At 40.6% G+C, this 22,351-nt stretch overlaps 1 protein-coding gene across 1 annotated transcript in view; it reads right to left on the reverse strand.

Annotated features, from left to right (window-relative positions):
- Positions 1-402: 402 nt before the first annotated feature.
- Positions 403-22,351, reverse strand: part of LOC124619647 (leucine-rich repeat-containing protein 1-like) — a 45,748-nt gene continuing 23,799 nt past the window's right edge. The window contains exons 3-5 of the mRNA XM_047146177.1: positions 9,372-9,612; positions 5,980-6,170; positions 403-738 (exon numbers count right to left, since the gene is read on the reverse strand). Coding sequence (XP_047002133.1) covers positions 479-738; positions 5,980-6,170; positions 9,372-9,612 — 692 coding nt within the window. The 3' untranslated portion in view covers positions 403-478. The remainder of the gene's footprint in view (positions 739-5,979; positions 6,171-9,371; positions 9,613-22,351) is intronic.

Genomic DNA, 22,351 nt, shown 5'->3' on the forward strand with positions numbered 1-22,351 from the left:
AATGAGATTGCTTACAAAATGTTTGTTTGACCTGTTCTAGAATATTACACAAATGTGTAGGAGCTATATGAAATAGGACTAAAGGGAGTATTGGATGTATACAAACAAGGCACTAAGTGCGACTAGTGTGTTTAACTCACAGAAGGAAGTTATGGAGATGCTGAAAAACCAGAATTATTGTATGAAAACATGCTTGCAAAGTGTCAAGATCCATCATTAAGTGACAAATCTCAGAATATATCACAATCTCTTACTTACCACTCCTGTAGGTGCTATGAGGAGAGTCAACTAATTACAATATGCATAGGGGTGTTTAAACAGTCATTGCTCCTGAACTCCATATGCAAATAATATAAACATAGTATTTCTCTCTGTATGACAACTCTGTATTCTTGAGAAATATTAGAATGTTATCATGACTTTATTTATCTGTGAAATTCCTGTGCACAACACCAAATGTATCACCACTGTATTCATTTTAAAAGTGTTGTATGATGTTTCTTGAAAAGCAGTCACAATTTTTAGGATATCCTGTGTAAGTACAGCATTGAAAATTGAGTTCTGGGGTTAATATTGTGCTGCATGAGCGTGCACAGTATACACTACAGTGAAGCTCCATCACCAGCAAAGGCTCCACGTCACTGCACAGCCAGATTCGTGCTGCTCCAACTAGATAAACAGGGACACCACAGTGGGCACATAAGGCTGCAGGCTCTGTGAGTCTGGAACCCTCCACATCTGCAAATACAGGTGGATGACTTTACTTTTGGTGTAATGTGTCAGTAATATACTAAAATGTACTAATGAAAGGCAAGCAATAGGTCTACTTAAATCAAGAAAGACAACACCAGTTTCACAACTATCATTTAAAGAGGGGCAATTTATGAGTTTTTTGAAATGGATAGTTCTTTGCCTGAAATGGATTCTAACCCTTTCACTGTTGTGGGTGTGCATACATGCCCTGCTACTCCGTTCCCCAGGTGTGTGGATGTGAATACATACACTGCTTGTGTTTTCTTACAGTGCTATGGATACCTGTATGGATCCTGAGCCACTGACATCTCACTTCTGCAGATGACTTGCTTCTATATCATATATATAAAAAATTGAATTATTTATTGTGTAACATAGACTTTCATATTTGCTATCATTTGCAAAAAGACCTTGTTTCAATATCTTGAATTGTTTATGAACTATAATGATTGTTATGACAATATGATTCGCAGTGAGCAAGGGATCCTGGACAGGATAAATGCTAGGGGGAAGAAGAACTGATTTCAGCTGTCACTACATCATACTGGAGAAAGAGCAGCAAAACTTGAAACTCTGAGCTCATTTGGCTGTTACATAGGCTGAGTTAGCACAGTTGTGAGCTACAATTTGCAGTAATAGCAATTACATACACAACACAGTAAGTGTAGAGGCATGTGGACAGTGCAAGGCATGAGAAGTAAGATAAGTTTAGAAAGAAAATGGTTAAGAAGACCACAAACATTGTAGTTCTAAGTAATAATTGTGGGAGAGAAATGCCATATCTGGTGCAGATGTCATTGGTTGATAATTACCAGGTCACTGGTATTCCAAGCCAAGCACTGGGCTCATCATTGTTACCTATAATTTAGTTAATGAATGTCCTTAGGGTACTGGGAACAGTTTGGACCACAACCTCAAGCATGCTCTGAGGTTGACATCAAGTACATTGCTTATGATGATCTTCACACTAATGTGAAATCATATCACTCTTTAAGTGGTACACAAAGCCCTGAATGAAGTTTTCTGTGCCATATGTCAAATGAAGTTGGACAGTCACTCGAAGCAGGAGGGTCAGGGGTGTGACTAATGAGTCACCCCACATTTAAAAAGGAGACCATTCTTACTTGTGATCACAGATTTCACCAGATTTGTGGTATATGCAATTCTGGGGCAGAACAGAAAGTAAGAAAATTAGGAACTCCAGATAGCTAAGCATTTAGAAAAAATTGCATTTTTGGCGCAGACCTGGCAAGGCATGTGCCATTTATGTTTTCGTAGTTAACAGGTGGTGGTTGGCGCACCAGGAAGAGCACAGGATGGTAATCTGAGTGTCATGAGTTGCAGTCGTCTTGTAGAAATGTTTTTATTTTCAATTTTTATGTTACTTACAATGCAAATAGATCAAAATAATGCTCAATATATTGTATTTATTAATATTGTCATACAAGAAAAGCAAAGGAAAATTTGGGATTGCACATAAAATTCAAGGAAGGGATTGTAAGCCGTACATGAGAACTTCATATATAAAATTAGATACTTTTATTATTTTACAATGTAAGGTTTACACATACTGAGGGACATTCAGCATAAAAACTGGGAAAGCGATAATTTGCTTGGTATCTTGCACACATGTTAAACACCACGTTTTTAAAATTATATGGTTGATCTCAAGTTTCTATTCAACAATAAACTTGGTTTACATTTGTAAAAGATTCTCTCTCATCACACAGTTTGGCAGCAAATCATATTTATGTATCATTTCGTCAAATACTGGTGTGGATAGCTGGTGATGTACACTGCTCAACAAAAGTCTGGAATACTATTGTAAAATGTGGTCTACGATACTTAGAGGTCTCATTGACCTAGGCACTTCATGGATTATCCTCTAATATTGGACAGTGTTTACTACTGGCATACTTTGTAGCCATTTCCCAGTCTCATAAACTTACCACTGCCACAGCAGCACACTACGAGCAGTCCAGTGTCAACAACTTCATTCACTTTCTGTTCAGCACTGTGGTAACATGCCATGTACAGGCATACAACACTTTGACAGAGTCACGATAATGGCTTTTCAGCAGGTCATACACAGCAAGATGTTGCCAATCTGTTACATGTCACTCAAAGTGGTGTGTCTAAGGTGTGGAGTACAGAGAGATGGAAAATGTGAACAATAGATCTCACAGTGGTCTTCCTCGTGTGATAACACCAATGCAGGATCATTTCCTCCAAATGTTGGCCCACAGGCATCCAACATCAACTGCCAGAAATATTGGAAATGACTTCTCCCAGGCAATGGGAATTCATATCTCAGACCGAATAGGACATAGGTGATTGCAATGGGGTGGTCTTCATTCCAGAAGAGCATTGAAAAGTTTTGCACAGAACCCATGGAACCGGTGCAATCAAAGGACCTGGGCTCTTGCACATCAACATTGGACCATTGCGGAACAGAGTAATGTCATGTTTTCTGACAAGAACAGGATTGGTTTGCGACCTGACACTATACGAGTTAGAGTTTGGAGAAATGCTGGACAACACCAGGGACATTGATATGTTCAGGAAGTCCATTCATTCGCAGTTGGAAGCGTAATATTTTGGGTGGCAATAGTGATGGGACAGTGGATGCCTCTAATTCATGATGGCAGCAAATCAACTGGCTCCCGATACCTCCAAAAGGTCCTACAAATAACTGTAATGCCCTACAGACATGAAGTTGGTGATAACTTCATCCTAGTTGATGACAATGCAAGACTGCAACATACTCCAGCACTGTCTTGGTATCTTCAAACATGCAACATCAACTGAATGCATTGGCCAGCACAGTCCCCAGATATGAATGCAGTTGGGCATGTATGGGGCCTGTTGAAGGTGGCCGTTGCACATTGACAATCTTCAGGACCTTACTGAAGCTGCCATTGAGGAGTGGGACCTCATACCCCAGGATAAACTTGATGGTCTCATCTAGAGCATGCCTCGCAGAGTGGAAGAACTCACCCATGTGCAGGGAGGAAATACTCACTACTACAGACTGTTAATCACCACCAGGAGATAAAGATTTTCACTGTTTTTGTGTTAAAGATGTGTACTTTGAGAGAGCATGCTTTGTTTTGTAATGTTTTTTTGTAATTGTCCAAAATTGTTCTTGTTTTCAGAAGGAATTATGTTTATTTTGTTAATAAGGTGCTGTACAAACTTAAAAAGCCATTGGCGGCAAACTCTATGATTTTGCAAACTTTTGTTGAGGTGCATACAACAAAGTGTAAGAAGTGGCAGAAGTAAATCTGTGAAGATGGGACGTGAGTCATGCTTGGGTAGCTCAGTTGGTAGAGCACTTGCCCACAAAAGGCAAAGGTCCTGAGTTCGATTCTCGGTCCAGCACACAGTTTTAATCTGCCAGGAAGTTTCATATCAGTGCACACTCCGCTGCAGAGTGAAAATCTCATTCTGGAAAGTGTATTTTGATGCAGTCTTCTTGGGATGTGATTCTTTTTCCTCTCTTGACAAGATAAGAGCAATTTTGAAGCATTTTCATCATATTCTTCAGATGAAGATAAAATTGGACATCACAGGACTGCCCATTAGAAGATTACATTTAGGAGTGGGGGAATCACTTCAGTATTGCAGAATGACAATCCTTCATCTTGAAATATCTCATCATGCAACTGTAACTTCGTTTGTCCTCCTCATGAGTCGGTTAACATAAGCAATTTGTTCTCCTGTACATAATGTTTCATCACATCAAATATAATATGCTTAGCATTATCTAGGTTTGTTTGCAGTTTTCTCTCTCTCTCTCTCTCTCTCTCTCTCTCTCTCTCTTTTTAATTAGAGATTCCGTACAGAGTCAATCACACAATCCTCAGCTTACCATTCTGCACTCTTTCCACTCTGCAAGAGCACTCCCTGAAAACTACACTAACATAAATCACTCATGTCTTGCACAACCAGTGCCAAAAACGTCATTTTTTCATGATGCTTGACCAGCTGGAGCACTCACTTCTGTTGCTTGCTTTTCTAGCCAAATCCTGGATATATCATAAATTTGGACAAAGCCAGTGGCAAGTAGGCATGGTCTCCTTGTTAGTCATTTTATATATGGCAATAGTCTGCATTATAATGCCTCTGGCGAAAGCTTACTTCCACCCTCTGTTTTTCAAAAACATCTCATTTGATCAAAGCAGGGTCCATCCGGTCTGTGTGATTTCCAGTGGTTTTGCTGGGCGTTTTTTAGGGAAAAATTATTTGAAAAGGCAATGTTGCAAAGAGCATATAGTTACATTTCAGAGAGCTACTAGCAAAGCAAAACACTTAAGTTTGGACAAAATTAAGAATTATGAAGAATACTCATTAAGTATATTCTCTCAGAATACAAAAGTACCTTAAATAAAATTGATGACCTTGTAAAGTCACTAGTGGAAAACAGAAAGATAGCTGGAATATCAGCAGACGTGTTATCCTTTTCATTACTGTGTTATTCTTGTCCTTAATCTACATAAATGATCTTCTAATGACTTGAAAGGACTCTTAAAACTAATATCAGCTGATGCCAAACTCTACCAAACCAACTCAGGTGACAGCTTCACAAGCCAACAACTGGTTAATTCCAAATGGCTTTAGTCTTAATATCATAAAGACAATACTGTAGAATTTCAAACAAATAAAATTACCTGTTGTTATCAGGAATAGGTATAATGGGCACACACTAAACAAAACACTTTGCATAAAGCTCCTCAGGATCCAGCTGGATAACAAGCTGAAATGGAGTCAACACACAGAAGGACTGATCAAGGAGCTAGGTTCAGCATATTTTGTTATTAGAAGTATCTTTCACTATGTTAATTTGAAGACCAGGATGCTGCCTTATTCTGGATATTTTGACTCTCTGTTGTCCTACAGAATTTCCCTTCTGGTGCAACAGAGGTAAATTAAATAAAGTATTTATGCAGCAAACATGAACATAAGAATATTGCAGAAACTTCTTCAAGCATTTTTAAATTCACATTCTTTATGTACTTTAACCCTCAATAGTGTTAGTTGCTAATGAGATGATCATTCTAATGAAGAATAACAAGCATAAAATTTTGTAAGAACAATACAATGCAAAGCATGTTCATAATTTGTGATTTTGCATTGCCGTTATTTTCTTGTACAACCGCATTGTATAGGACTAGTACATTACTTTTACTATTCAAGCTTTCATGCCATGCACACACTTTCTTCTACCTGTGAACATGCTGTGTAGTTTCCTAAGGCAAATTTCCTGGAGTGGTGGAGCCTGTGGATGGGAACACTGGCATCGACAGCAGCCCAGCATTGGAGCGGGCAGTGGCAAGCTAATACTTGCAAAGCTGCTGTTTTGCTGCTGTATTAGGAGTCTTGGTCCTTTCAGCACATAGCGCCATTCCTGGCAGCACCTGCCCAGAGAATATATTTTGACTATATTTTCACAAATACTACATAAAACACAGGTGAATGACACATGAAATAAAACATTAAATATAGACCTGTAGTGAAAATTTTACCAAAATTCAATAATATGAGATTAAAAAATATGACAAAATGCTAGCTTTTTGAAATCTGAGGCTCCTCCATTCAGTACAGAAAGAATAGTAGGAGGAAGCTACACTGTTTAGGACTTAATGAAGCACCTCAGTCAGAACCCTGAGTCAGAAGAAATACAGGCTGTTACAAGAAGGTACAGCCAAACTTTCAGGAAACATTCCTCACACACAAATAAAGAAAAGATGTTATGTGGACATGTGTCCGGAAACACTTAATTTCCATGTTAGAGCTCATTTTAGTTTCATCAGTATGTACTGTACTTCCTCGATTCACCGCCAGTTGGCCCAGTTGAAGGAAGGTAATGTTGACTTCGGTGCTTGTGTTGACATGCGACTCATTGCTCTATACAGTACTAGCATCAAACACATCAGTACGTAGCATCAACAGGTTTTGCAGTCAGTGCAATGTTTACAAATGTGGAGTTGGCAGATGCCCACTTGATGTATGGATTAGCACGGGGCAATAGCCATGGCGCAGTACGTTTGTATCTAGACAAATTTCCAGAACGAAGGTGTCCCGACAGGAAGACGTTCGAAGCAATTGATTGGCGTCTTCGGGAGCACGGAACATTCCAGCCTATGACTCGCAACTGGGGAAGACCTAGAACAACGAGGACACCTGCAATGGGCGAGGCAATTCTTCGTGCAGTTGACGATAACCCTAATGTCAGCATCAGACAAGTTGCTGCTGTACAAGGTAACGTTGACCATGTCACTGTATGGAGAGTGCTACGAGAGAACCAGTTGTTTTCGTACCATGTACAGTGTGTGCAGGCACTATCAGCAGCTGATTGGCCTCCACGGGTACACTTCTGCGAATGGTTCATCCAACAATGTGTCAATCCTCATTTTAGCGCAAATGTTCTCTCTACGGATGAGGCTTCATTCCAACGTGATCAAATTGTAAATTTTCACAATCAACATGTGAGGGCTGACGAGAATCCACATGCAATTGTGCAATCACGTCATCAACACAGATTTTCTGTGAACGTTTGGGCAGGCAGTGTTGGTGATGTCATGATTGGGCCCCATATTCTTCCACCTACACTCAATGGAACACGTTATCATGATTTCATACGGGATACTCTACCTGTGCTGCTAGAACATGTGCCTTTACAAGTACGACACAACATGTGGTTCATGCACGATGGAGCTACTGCACATTTCAGTCGAAGTGTTCGTACGCTTCTCAACAACAGATTCGGTGACCGATGGATTGGTAGAGGCGGACCAATTCCATGGCCTCCACGCTCTCCTGACCTCAACCCTCTTGACTTTCATTTATGGGGGCATTTGAAAGCTCTTGTCTACGCAACCCCGGTACCAGATGTAGAGACTCTCCGTGCTCGTATTGTGGATGGCTGTGATACAATACGCCATTCTCCAGGGCTGCATCGGCGCATCAGGGATTCCATGCGACTGAGGGTGTATGCATGTATCCTCACTAACGGAGGACATTTTGAACATTTCCTGTAACAAAGTGTTTGAAGTCACACTGGTATGTTCTGTTGCTGTGTGTTTCCATTCCATGATTAATGTGATTTGAAGAGAAGTAATAAAATGAGCTCTAACATGGAAAGTAAGCGTTTCCGGACACATGTCCACATAACATATTTTCTTTCTTTGTGTGTGAGGAATGTTTCCTGAAAGTTTGGCCATACCTTTTTGTAACACCCTGTATAGCAGAGCTATACAAGAAGGAAACCCTTGATGAATTTCTAACAACAGACATAAATGAAACATTATACATATCCATAGTGCAGCTAATAAATCATAAATAAGACTGGAATAAAATAGAATTAAAAGCATTTGTGACTATCAGTTGGATAGTGTCAGAGAAAATGAAAAGATGACACAAAAATAAGAAGATGGACTTGTAATAAAAAATTAATAAAAATGATTGCAGAAATAGGGGAGTGAAAGTGCAAATGTGATGACGACCTGCATGTAAATTGAGGCCTGATCCATGGCAGGAGATCGAGTTCTGGGATGCTGGAACACACAATCCAATTCACACACATTGTGTAGCTGGCATCAGAATCACAGGTATCCCATTATAGTTTTGTCTCTATTACAACATTGAGTATTAGCAGTATAGACACACTATTCTTGTCCGTTAATTGTTACTAATAGTTTAGTGGTCATCAAGCTGACAAAGAAAGCTGACACTCTGTTGTATGTCAGCTAACACGAGGCATAGGTATCACGAGTAACACTCCTTTTGATGAGTTAAGCAGGTCTTCCTAGCAATGAGGCAGGAGTAATTAATGTTAAGAATGTGCTTAAGAAAAGTCTTGCAACTAGAGCAACAACAAGGGTATGAACCTAGTAGTAATATGAGGGATGAAAGTTGCAGTCTCCTCAAAATATATCTGTGTGTACTTTTAGACTACAGTTACTGAAAATATGGCACTACTTTGCATTGTATGTCTTCAGAAAGAGGTATGAGTGGATGTGTATCAATTGTCCTAGACAAAGAAGTTGTTAAAAATTTAGTGTAGTGTACATAATAAAAATTTACAGTTGTGTAGGTAATGGGGGTGATTTAACTGATAAAGATATTTCCTTGTTTTTGAAGGATACATTGAAAATGACTATATACACTGACACCGTTTCCCTTTTGTGAAAATTACACTTCTTAAAATTCACAAAAATTGGTGATGAACTGTGCTAACACTGATTTCCTTCTTATAGACATGCATTTAAGGGAGAAATATTGTGGATTACAACTTCAGATTGTAACTTTACATGCAAAGGAAGTTAAGTGTTTCGTTACATACAATAGTTTTAATATTAAAATTGAAATAAAATGAAATGTTTGACAAAATAATAAAGATTTTTAGGAGTTGAACCACAGTTAATACACACATGCAGTTTCCACTGATTGCTATGTTTCTTACTCTCCCATGCCTTCAGATTTCCATGGCACATAATTACTTTTCATAGGAAAAGGGATTTCTTTTAAAAAATGTCATTTTTGACCTTGAAGAAAAGACCTGGGACTTTTATCATAAAACTGTTAATAGCTGTCATGTTAACGAAGCCTCTATGTACCCATCCAATTTTATCCTTGGGAGAAGAGTCAGCATCTCTGCAGGCAAAAATGTGAGAGTCGTATTATTGCTGACATCCAGTTCACATCCAGCAGGAAGTGTTACCATTGGAAGCCACTTCAGAAAATTACTGGACACATTTAAGCACTGTAGTTGTGACAGTTGCCCAATACTATTAGGCAAATGTGATAAGTGGTTTCCATCAACAAGAAGGCAGCGAAGAGAGGTGAGTTGACCTAAATCTGAAACACGTAACCCCAAAATGATAAGCTGACAAATTCAAGTTAAATTGTACATAATGAGATTAAAAAAAGTTGAAGGAAAGAGAATCTGGAATAAACAGTCAAAATGAAATTCGTTGGCCATTCACAGAGAAGAGATGCACACAAAACTGTACCATTCAACAGTTTAAAAGATTAGGAGACTCACCTCAGTTTTCATATGTTCAGAGAAGACATCAGAGCCTGCTTATGGCAGAAAATGTAAACTTACAAAACATATGTCAAAAGTGTGGGCTTACTGGCTAGAAAACAGCACAAGTGAAAAATTTATTAGACTCCACAAAGAAAGATACCTTTTTCTTTGCCCATTGTCCTCATCATTCTCCAAAATCTTTGGTACTGCAAAACAAGCTTTAAAAAGACTCTCCATTGATTTTGGTTGGCAGGGAGTCTTGTCAGTTGAGAAAGTTTCCAACACTTCTCTATAATTGGAAAGTGTTGTATGATGATCTGCTAATCGCTGGGATAAGATGAGGACCACAAGGATCAAGGGAGAGAATGTTTGTAAACTACCCACATTAAATGTTTTGTGATCATCTGTCAACAATGTATTTGTGTTCAGCTTGGACAAAATCCCTCTGTAAAAAATTTGTGCAACATTATCTATTTCACCAGTGGAAATTTCATAATGTAGACTAATAGTGGACTAACAATCTTCAAATATTTTCTCTTATGTGCTCGTCATTGTCTTATGGCTAATTACAAGACAAGCCACTCTTACCATGCACTTCGTATAGTTTTCCTTAGATGCTCAGTGCCATATTGTTTCTTAATTCGATTCTGAAGACCCACAAAGGTCACACAATTCACAGTGAGTTTTCCCCATGCCACTGTTATTCTCCAACATCTTTGGTACTGCAAAACAAGCTTTTCAAAGCTTTACATGCAATTATATTAGAACAAATAAGCCCTCGGTCACAAATATTAAGTCAAAATTGACCAGGTTTCGACACTACTATGAGCGTCGTCTTCAGAATTAGACTAACTGTTCTAAAACATAATAGGTATATAAGACATTATTAAACTAAAGTGTGTACTGACTGGAAGGAGATGCAGTACTTACAAGTCTTAGATTTTTTTAGAATGTGACTTGTAAGTACTGCATCTCCTTCCAGTCAGTACACACTTTAGTTTATTAATGTCTTATATACATATTATGTTTTAGAACAGTTAGTTTAATTCTGAAGACGACGCTCATAGTAGTGTCGAAACCTGGTCAATTTTGACTTAATATTTGTGACCGAGGGCTTATTTGTTGTAATATAATTCTGACACGGTCACTGAACCTTAGCAGCTATGTTCAAAGCTTTACATACAATCTGGTTGCCTAGGAGTTTTGTCAGTTGAGAACTACACTGTGCAACAATTACCACGTTCATGACAGCTCGCACCATCAGGGCATGAGGGCCGCCTTGCCTACTGGATGGTGCACGCTTGTGTGGCATCATCGACCTTCAAAGTGCCAAGGCTTGTACACTCAGCCTGGTTTGTAGGTTAAAAGTGACACTCTGGTCAGGCTCTCAGCAGATGTTTTGCTGTCATTTAGACTGGTTCGTCCATGAGTTGTAGTGTGAAATGAATTTGTTCCAGCACATCAAAATTTCATCTTTATCAAAGTAGCATTTTGATATTTGATATTTTTCTTTTTGTTCACAAAGGTAAGTTATGATTTAATTTATTTGATAAAATCGATTTGTCAAGGACATACACAAGATTTTTTGCAGAGGTACCTGGGCCTTTTAATGAAATTGGGGGTGGGGGGAAGGGGCAGGGGAAGGGAGGGTGTGTCAAAACATTTCTGGCTATGCCCTTACCTGTTCTAGGTATTTTACAAAACACAGTGTCATTTCATGTTTGTATTTTCATTTCTGTGGATGTTTTCCATCAGTGAATAAACGAGTTCTTTGGGCATGTTCTGTTGTTATTGTTGTGGTCTTCAGTCCAGAGACTGGTTTGATGCAGCTCTCCATGCTACTCTGTCCTATGCAAGCTTCTTCATATCCCAGTACCTACTGCAACCTACATCCTTCTGAATCCGTTTAGTATATTCATCTCTTGGTCTCCCTCTACAATTTTTACCCTCCATGCTGCCCTCTAATACTAAATTGGTGATCCTTTGATGCCTCAGAATATGCTCTACCAGCCGATCCCTTCTTCTAGTCAAGTTGTGCAACAAATTTCTCTTCTCTCCAATTCTATTCAATACCTCCTCATTAGTTATGTGGTCTACCCATTCTTCTGTAGCACCACATTTAGAAAGCTTCTATTCTCTTCTTGTCTAAACTATTTATCATCCACGTTTCACTTACATACATGGCCACACTCCATTCAAACACTTTCAGAAACGATTTCCTGACACTTAAATCTATACTCGATGTTAACAAATTTCTCTTCTTCAGAAACGCTTTCCTTGCCATTGCCAGTCTACATTTTATATCCTCTCTACTTCGACCATCATCAGTTATTTTGCACCCCAAATAGCAAAACTCATTTACTGCTTTAAGTGTCTCACTTCCTAATCTAATTTGCGCAGAATTACCCTATTTAATTCGACTACATTCCATTATCCTCGTTTTGCTTTTGTTGATGTTCATCTTATATCCTCCTTTCAAGACACTGTCCATTCCGTTCAGCTGCTCTTCCAGGTCCTTTGCTGTTTCTGACAGAATTACAATGTCATCAGCGAACCTCAAAGTTTTTATTTCTTCTCCATGGATTTTAATTCCTACTCCAAATTTTTCTTTTGTTTTCTTTACTGCTTGTGCAATATTCAGATTGAATAGCATCAAGCATAGGCTACAACCCTGTCTCACTCCCTTTCCAACCACTGCTTCCCTTTCATGCCCCTTGACTCTTATAACTGCCTTCTGGTTTCTGTACAAATTGTAAATAGCCTTTTGCTCCCTGTATTTTACCCTGCCACCTTCAGAATTTGAAACAGAGTATTCCAGTTAACATTGTCAAAAGCTTTCTCCAAGTCTACAAATGCTAGAAACGTAGGTTTACCTTTTCTTAATCTATCTTCTAAGATAAGTCGTAGGGTCAGTATTGCCTCACGTGTTCCAACATTTCTGTGGAATCCAAACTGATCTTCCCCGAGGTTGGCTTCTACCAGTTTTTCCATTTGTCTATAAAGAATTCTTGTTAGTATTTTGCAGCCGTGGATTATTAAACTGATAGTTCGGTAATTTTCACATCTGTCAGCACCTGCTTTCTTTGGGATTGGAATTATTATATTCTTCTTGAAGTGTGAGGGTATTTCACCCATCTCATACATCTTGCTCACTAGATGGTAGAGATTTGTTAGGCCTGGCTCTCCCAAGGCTTTCAGTAGTTCTAATGGAATATTGTCTACTCCCGCCATGTTTCGACTTAGGTCTTTCAGTGCTCTGTCAAACTCTTCATGCAGTATCATATCTCCTACTTAATCTTCATCTACATTCTCTTCCATTTCCATAATATTGTCCTCAAGAACATCGCCCCCCCCCCCCTCCCCCATTCTGTTATCAGAGTAAAAATTTGCTAAAAATAAATAAAACTGTTGTTATTTCTCCCATTAGCTGACCGATGTTCACTAATGAGATTTTGCTTTCCTTTGTAACTAAATAATGGTCATGTTCTAATTTTTCTATAAATAATATTTCCTGGGGGCAATATTTAATATTTTTCTTCTTTTCCATTTTTTATATGTTGGCGAGTCCATTTATCAGGCCATCTGGAAGCAGAAAGAGAAAAACCTACACTGCAGATGAAGTCATTAACTACTTAGAGTTTGGAAAATGGACAGATGATGAGCTAGAATTATTATAAGATGAATCAAATTCAGATGAGGATGAAGCAGAACCTGCAAACTTTCAAGGTGTACCCTGTGCTACAGACATACCTGGTGCTACTGAAGTACCAGGTGCTAATCTGACAGCAGTGGCAGGGCCCAGTAATGAGGCTTCAAAACCTTGCACAGTTTCTCAACACCACCAGGTCCCCATATCACCCATTTGTCTTCCTGAAGACAAATGGAGTGAGGAACCACCAGATAATAGGAGGGAGATATCATTTACTGGTTCTCTAGGACTTTTGGAGACCCCCTTCCCTATCACACCAATATTATTTTTCTTCTTGTTAGTTACCCAATACTTGTTTAAATAGTGGAAGAGACAAATGCTTTTGCCTTGGAAGTGTTTTTCAACAGTGAAAATGAGCATGTTATATAATTTCTTGGAAAGATACCACCTTCGAAGAAATGAAAATGTTTTTGGGCGTAATATTTTCATAGTGTTTGTGCAGATGAATAGGGTGAAGGATTATTGGAAAACACACTATCAATTTAGATTGTACATCACTAAATACTTACAGACGAGAAGCCTACATTTTGCCAGAAATTATTGTGGAATGCCATCTAACAAACAAATTGTGCCAGTGATAGATAATTTTGATAACAGCATGGAGAAAATCTGTTATCCATGGAAAAACCTCTTGACAGATGAGTCATGTTCCGTTGAAGAGGAAGTCTTAGGTTTTGCCAGTACAAACAGGGGAAGTGCCATAAATCTGAGATGAAACCGTGCATGTTAGCTGATCCTAATGGGCTTATAAATTAACTCCAATTATACAGTGGTGCTGAGAACCCTTTATAGGAGGAAAGGATCACACTTCAAAAGTGGATAGGGGGGGGGGGGGGGGGGAAGGATTCTGCACTGGTACTCGTGACTCCAATCGGGTGGGTGATCCACAAGAAATTGTTGCGATGAAATTGGAAAAAAGAAAGTCAGTTTCATGTTTCAAAGAATATGGCATATATGTTTGTAAATGGAAGGACAAATGGGAAATGCTGGCCATATCCAAGGAATTCAGAGGAAAAATGGTGGACACAAGAACTCACCTTGGAATCTCCATCAAAGATGATTGCCCAATGCGAAAAATATGTGAAAGGGATTGGCAGTAGCAATGAAATGCTTGCCTGTTATCCCATTTCCCACAAGACATTGAAATGATATAAGAATGCTGGACTTCATGCATTTCATCTCATGTTGGAAAATGCGCACTATTTATACCTGAAGTGTGTCACAGAAAAAATCAATCTTCACGATTTCCAGCTGGCCATTGTTTCAAATTTGCTCCCAGAACAAGAAAATCCTGCAGTAAAAATTGCATGGACAGGAAGAAAAAGAGTGGATAAATTTGGTTTTGCCCTCCCTACTTTATGGAGTACTATAAGCACTAGCCTTTTCATTGTTGTTATTACTTTTTTGTTTTGAAACTGTAGGAAAATCACATGTGCTATTTTATAATTCTGTTTCTTCATTATTATACGTCTATATAAATTATGTATATGTTGTCAGTACTTTATAATTCTTGTATATATTCATTCAGATTTTGAAATTCAGATTTTTGAATATAGATGTAATGTTCTATTTTTATGTATTTGCAGTTGTGTGGGTCCATATAACTATTCCCCTATATAATAAATATATTATTTCTATCAGTTATTATTTGACTCGAGTTTTCTAAAGTTCTTATGTGTCAACCTGAATAGAGAAGTATCTCATTAAAAGTAAAAATAAAAAGATTTTTTTGACATTTTTATATATATTTTATAAAAACATCAACAAAAAAGATCAAAATATGAAATATACCATTCAGAATATGAATGAAAACTGGAAAACAACAATTTTCAATATAGACACATGTTCCCTGCTGGTTTGGTTACCATAATGTCACTGTTTATCCTGGCAGTGTGTACATGCTACTGTGGCATCATGTCAAAATTATATTGATATGGTGGTGTTTTTTTTCAGAGTATATGTTGCATTGTTGAGTCATTTAGTTTCAGTTCAAGTTGAAAAAAGTCAGGTCCAAATGGAAGTAAACTACTAGTAGACCATCAAGAAGGTGTTAAAGGACCACTTTTTCAAAACCTCATGATTGTCTCCCATTGTGATGCATAAGTTTGAAATTTGACTCAAAGGTATTTACAACCTTCCTCTGCAATGGTGCCAAAGCTTGGCACCCTGTGATGTTACACTCAAGCTTGGCAACACTTTAAACAGCAAGATGTCAACACATGGGAAAAAAAAAGAAAAAAAATGTAAGGTGTAAGGTGGGTTCACCATGGTTCTGCTCGATGGCACTGTAGATATGTTACATGATGAAAAGGTCATGACACCCCCTCTTACCCATATTTAACCCCTTCTTCTGCCTGTGGAAAGGAGGTCAGAAGCATGACATCCAGTGTTGAAATCATGAGGTCTTTTTAATGATTGGCCGAGGAAAACATTTCAGACACACTGCTGCAGAGGATCAAAACGACAAGGCCTTAGGGAATGGCACAAATTGTGTCAGTGAAACTACTATGCCCCTTGTGGTGCTGATTCCCACACACTTTGTGGTTGAAAGTGACAGTTGGTAGTGCGATGAGCAACAGGACAATGTTCTTGAAAGTTGTTGATACTGCTAATATCTCCTGGATACTTCAGCCCTTCCCTAAGGACATTTTGGGCTAACAACTGCTTAGTTCAGCAAGACCCTCGGTGGCACCTGCCCACATTAATTGAGAATTTTAAAAATGCATCTTTACAGAGAAAACCTGTGAAGTAGCCCTAGGCACCTGCAGGCAGGCAACTGACATTGGAGGGGTGTCAGAAGGTTCCTGCCTGCAGGTGCCTAGGGCTACTTCACAGGTTTTCTCTGTAAAGGCGCATTTTTAAAATTCTCAATAAATGTAGGTGGGTGCCACCAAGCGAATTGCCAAACTGGGTGCTCTTAGACGGACCCTTTGGTATTGTATTCATTTTGATCCTTTACAGCAGTGTGTATGAAATGTTTTCCTTGACCACCCATTAAAAGACCTCATGATTTCAACACCAGATGTCATGGTTCTGGCCTCCTTCGCAGAGGCATTCACACAATCTTGCACCACTCCAGAATCATACCACTGAGGACATGAAACAGGAGGGCTGACAAATCATAAGAACCCTTTTCTGCTTCAGATCCAGTTCATATTTTGTCAAATGGTTTTGAATGTTCCCCAGCAGTGTCACCCAGTACACCAGAGCAAAAATTGTGGTCACACTGCACTCCAAAGGGGAGCAATCACATTCAATTGGGTTGCTGGCCCATGATGTTCTTAGAAAAGGGCTGAAGCATGCAGGAGGTGTCAGCAGTGTCAAAACTGTCAAGAATATTATCCTGCTGCTGACCGCATTGCAAACTGATGTTTTCAACTGTGAAATGTGTGGGAATTAACATCCCAAGGGAAGGAGTGGTTTTACTGATGCCCTTCGTGCCATCTCCTAAGGCCTTTTTCTGAGTGGTGGTGTGTCTGAACTGTTTTCCCCAGCTACCTATAACAAAACTGCATGATTTCAGTGCTCGGTGTTGCAGTTCTGACTTCCATCACAGAGGCAGCAAAAACAATTCAAACAAATGTCACATATAATTACAAACTATGTAGGAAAGCTAATCCAGTGGCAATAGAGAGTTTTTGAAGCCTTATTAAGGAACAAGAGTGGCAGGATACTTGTAGTGCTGATAACATAGATGACAAATGTAATGTTTTCCTTGACACATTTCTCATGCTCTTTGAGAGTTGCTTTCCACTAGAACATTCTAAATGGGGTACTAGCAGTAAATGGCAGCCTGGGTGGCTGACTAGTGGGACAAAGATATCATGTAGAACAAAGCAGGAATTGTATCAAAATGTTAGAAGTAATCACAATCAAGCTACAGTAACCCATTACAAACAGTATTGTAAGGTGCTTAAAATTTTATTAGGAAGGCAAAGAGTATGTGGTACACAAATAGAATAGCTAATTCACAGGATAAAATTAAAACTATATGGTCAGTTGTGAAGGAAGTGTCTGGTCAGCAGCACAAGGTCGACAATATAAAGTCAGTTCATAGTAAAAATATTTCTGTTACTGATAAGTCAGATATATGTACGGTATTAAACTATCATTTTCTGATCATTACTGGTTAATTAAATAAAACTTAGTTTCTACAGGGAAACTCATAAATCTCTTGCAAAGTGCCTTTCTGAGACTGGTGTCTGAAATACTTCTCTGTGATACTGACAAGGTGGACATTGAGTCAATAATTAAATCACTGAAGACTAGGGACTCTTATGGACATGATGAAGTGCCTAGCAGAATACTAAAGTACTGTGCTGCACATTTTGGCCTTGTGCTTAGCCATATTTGTAATTTTTCCTTTAAGAATGGTCAGTTTCCCCAACAATTAAAATACTCAGTAGTAAAAAAAAGCACTCTGTCTTCAGACCACAAGCGGCTCATTGGGACCATCTGAGCGCCGTGTCATCCTCAGCTGAGGAGTGTGGTCAGCACACTGCTCTCCCGGTCGTTACGATGGTTTTCTCTGAGCGGAGCCACTCTTATTTGGTGGAGTAGCTCTTCAATTGGCATCAGGAGGCTGAGTGCACCCTGAAAAATGGCAACAGTGCATGGCAGCCCGGATGGTCACCCATCCAAGTGCCAGCCACACCCAACAGCACTTAACTTCGGGGGTCTGACGGGAACGTGTGTATCCACTGCGGCAAGGCCAGTGCTGTACTCAGTAGTAAAGCCGTGGTATAAAAAGGGAGAAAGGCATAAGGTAAACAATTTTAGACTTATTTCTATGCCATCGGTGTTTGCTAAAGTTATTGAAAAGGCTGTGCATGTAAGGGTAATTAATCATTTTATATCACATAATTTGCTATCAAATGTACAGTTCGGCTTCAGAAGTTATTTAACAACAGAAAATATTATATTCTCTTTTCTCTGTGAGATACTAGAGGGGTGAAACTAAAGGTTTTGAACTGTAGGCATATTTTTTGATTTAATTAAGGCGTTTGATTGTGTTGATCACAAAATATTGCTCCAGAAGTTGGACCATTATGGAATACAGTGAGTAGCTCACAATTGGTTCACCTCTTACTTTAACAACAGACAGTAAAAGGTCATTATTCACAGTGTTCAGAATGGCTGTGATGTAGGGTCTGAGTGGGGTACAGTCAAATGGGGAGTGCCCCATGGATCAGTGTTGGGGCCACTCCTGTTCCTTATTTATATAAATGATATGCCCTCTAGTTTTACAGGTAATTCTAAAACATTTCTGTTTGCCAAAGACATTAGTTTGGTAGTAAAGGGTGTTGTGTGCAACACTGGCTGTTTCAAATAGTACAGTTCATGACATAAGTTTGTGGCTTGTAGAAAATAGACTAATGCTAAATCACAGTACGACTCTGTCTTTACAGTTTCTAACACACAATTCAACAAAACCTAGCATTTTAATTTCACAGAATGGGCATATTGTTATCCCAGAGCCAAGGTAGCCCCTGACGGCCAGCAACCTGTATTACACCACAGAGGATGAGGTTGTATATGTCCAAGGCATACCAAAAGCACCATGGTAAACACCAGTTATTTACATACAAGGTAATGGAAACAGACATTCCGAGCACTACTTCCTGCAGGGGAAGCTCGAGCCATGGCCTGTGGGAAGTATCACTACGCCAAAACCTGATTGGCCAGAGACAGCTATTTAGGGGCTAGAACCAGCCCTGAAGTTCAGTACACTCCGGATGCCGACCTTGTGTACTTCGACCGCTGAAGATTACGTCTTCATCTCTGAATTGGACTCTTACTAGTGTGTATTACCACGAACCTTTGTGGAAAATTAGAAGTGAGCTTTTGTTTGCCTTAATTAGGAGACTTTTACTGGCATTGTTATTGTTACCTTTCATTTGTTGTTCAGTCATCAACCTTGTGAACTTACATCAGTAAAAGTTGTGTTTGTGAAAAATTGCATATTGTCAGTCACAACACAAGTGGCGACGAGTTGGTGCCTATGTGTGTCTTCCTCATGATGGAAGTTGTACTTCAGCAGCTGCTCCAAAGTGTGCACGACTTACTACAAGGTTTTCAACAGTTTTTCAAGAAATCTCAGGATACACATGAATGTTTATTTACGGAAGTCTTGCAAAACCGCCCGGTTCTGCCGCCCCTGCCATTTCCGGCTTTCAATGAGGATGCTGAAGACTGGGAAACATACAAGAAGTGGCTCCAGCAGGATTTTCAAATCCACCAGGTTGTCCAATAGGCTGCTCATCATTCCTACATTTTGTTCTGGAACCAGTCCAAAGTGTATGTGTTCTCTTGATGAAACTCCACCTTCAACCTCCAATTCTTCCAGATTTGTGAGGTTCTCGCAGCTTACTACCAATGAAGGTTCCAAGTGTTGGCTGCCAGTGTAGAATTTTACCAGTGTCGCAAGAAGGCTGGCCAATCCTATTGCCAGTGGGCACCAGAACTGCAAGGTCTAAGCTGGAAATGTCACTTCAACACACGAGTCTCCAAAGAATCCTACACAGACGAAATGGTCCATGACCACCTCATCCAGGCCACCCCTGAGGCGGCTTTCCTACTCTGGACCAGATCATTGATTTAGCATTCAAGTAAGAAGTCTCTATGGGGACCAACAAGCATTTGGAATCCTGGGCGGAAGTGGTGACCCTCAGCGAGCACGATGCCTTGGAACCCATCACATTGCTGGCGGAGGTCGAAGTTGTTGCCGCCATCCATTCTGATGAGTGGCACCAACTATCCTGTTCTGCACAGCATCAACAGGGCAGTCGCCCTGTCCAGGACTTCATGCCCTCAGACGGCTCCGCAGGTCCAGCGCAGACCGTCGGTGCACAGAGGCCCCTACGCTCTCACCAGTTCCGCCAGCCCCTCTGGCTACCATCCTGCCAAGGATGCTTTAAGAACCATGCATGGGAAGACTGCCCTGACAGGTCAGTTCAGTCTGCCGATCTCGGCAGCCCCCTCCTCATCTGGGCAATGACCGTTGGGGGCCTATACCCATGGATATCAACCAGGTGCAGTTTTCAGGATCTTCCAAGCTGATGACCGATGCTGAGGTCAATGTTTGGCCGCTGCAGATGCAGGTGGATACCGGAGCAGCGGTCTCACTGATCATCTATTCCTCTAATGCAAAGATTTGGGCGACCCCCCTAGCGCCCACACCTCAGCGTCTCCTTACTTAGAATAAGCAAGCGATCACCCTCTTGGGTCAGTTCATGACTTCCGTCATGTATAAATTGGTTCGCTGAGAAGTTACCTTCCTTGTGGTCAACAATGCGGACACGGTGGATCTCTTCGGGTTGGAAGCCTTCCGGGCCTTGACTTTGCCATCGACAACAATTTTCATCTGGTGTCTTCCCAGGTTCTGTTCCCACCAGTCAATACCTTGTGCACAGAATTCCAGGACCTCTCCTCGCCAGGCGTCGGCTGTGCTCAAGATTTTCATGCGTTGCTCCAGCTGAAACAGTCTCCCCGCCTGGAGTACTTCCAGGCCCAGCAGGTTCCCCACGCCCTTCAGCAGCCTCTTCAACAAGAAATGGACCACCTCACCATGGAGGGAGTCGTCACTTCAGTCCATCACAGTTCGTGGGCAACACCCTAGGTCGTCCTCAAGAGACCAGATGGGCATCTTCGAGTTTGTGGCGACTTCAAGGCTACGGTTAACCCTCAGCTACAGGTTGAAGACTATCTTCTCCCGTGGCCCAAGGACCTGTTCTCCTACCTCACAGGGGGACAATTTTTTTCGAAGATCGATCTTGCCGAGGCCTACCTCCAATTACGTTTAGATGAGCCTTCTACTCACTTGGCCGTCATCAACACACTGTTTGCACTGTTCCGGTTGAACTGCCTCATATATGGCATCGCTAGTGCACTGGCCATCTTTCAGTATTACTTGGAACAGCTCTTTCGGAATGTGCCAGGTTGTATAAACTATCTTGACGACATCGTCATCACCGGCCGTAACGCGGATGATCATCTCAGTCATCTGCGACAATTGTTCCTGCACCTGCAGACTGTGAGCCTAAGATGCAGCCTTGTCTCAGCCTGCTATATTCTACCTGGGTCACATCATTTCCCAGGATGGCATATCACCTACCTCCTCCCACACCACCGCTATAACGGCCCTTCCTCGTCCGCACGACATCCACTAATTGCAGTCTTTCCTGGGTAAAACTGCTTACTATCGAAAGTTCATTGCCTCTGCCGCCCACATTGTGGCGCCCCTCCATCACCTATCCCAAAAGAACATGCCTTTTCATTGGTCCCCAGCTTGTGAATCGGCTTTCCAAGCCTTAAAGTGGAGGTTGCGCTCTGCTGCATGTCTCATGCCATATAACTCCTCTCTTCCTCTCCTCTTGGCTACAAACACCTCAGACTATGGCGTTGGGGCTGTCCTTTTGCACTGTCTCCTGGATGGATTGGAATGCCTGGTGGTGTACATATCTAAATACCTTACAGAGGCCCAATGCACATATTCCCAAATTGAGGAGGAGGCCCTAGCCATCGTGTTTGCCTGTACCAAATTCCTCCCATACCTTTACGGTATGTCTTTTCACTTAAGCACTGATCATATGCCCCTCATGGCCTTATTTTTCCCATCAACCCAGTTACCCATGAAGACTTCCCACCACCTGCAGTGATGGGCCCTATTCCTTTCACGTTTTAGGTACACCATCCATTTCCGGCCCACCTCCCAGCATGCCAACACCGATGCTATGTCTCGGCTCCCTTCGGCCAGGATTCAGCATTTGATTCGTCGGACCTTCTAATTTTTCAGGTCGATGACAACATACAGGATGCATTCCCAGTCACAACTGAGGGGGTGGCCGCAGCAACAACCG

The sequence above is a fragment of the Schistocerca americana genome, chromosome 6 (assembly GCF_021461395.2).
Source record: "Schistocerca americana isolate TAMUIC-IGC-003095 chromosome 6, iqSchAmer2.1, whole genome shotgun sequence".
Lineage (NCBI taxonomy): Eukaryota > Metazoa > Arthropoda > Insecta > Orthoptera > Acrididae > Schistocerca > Schistocerca americana.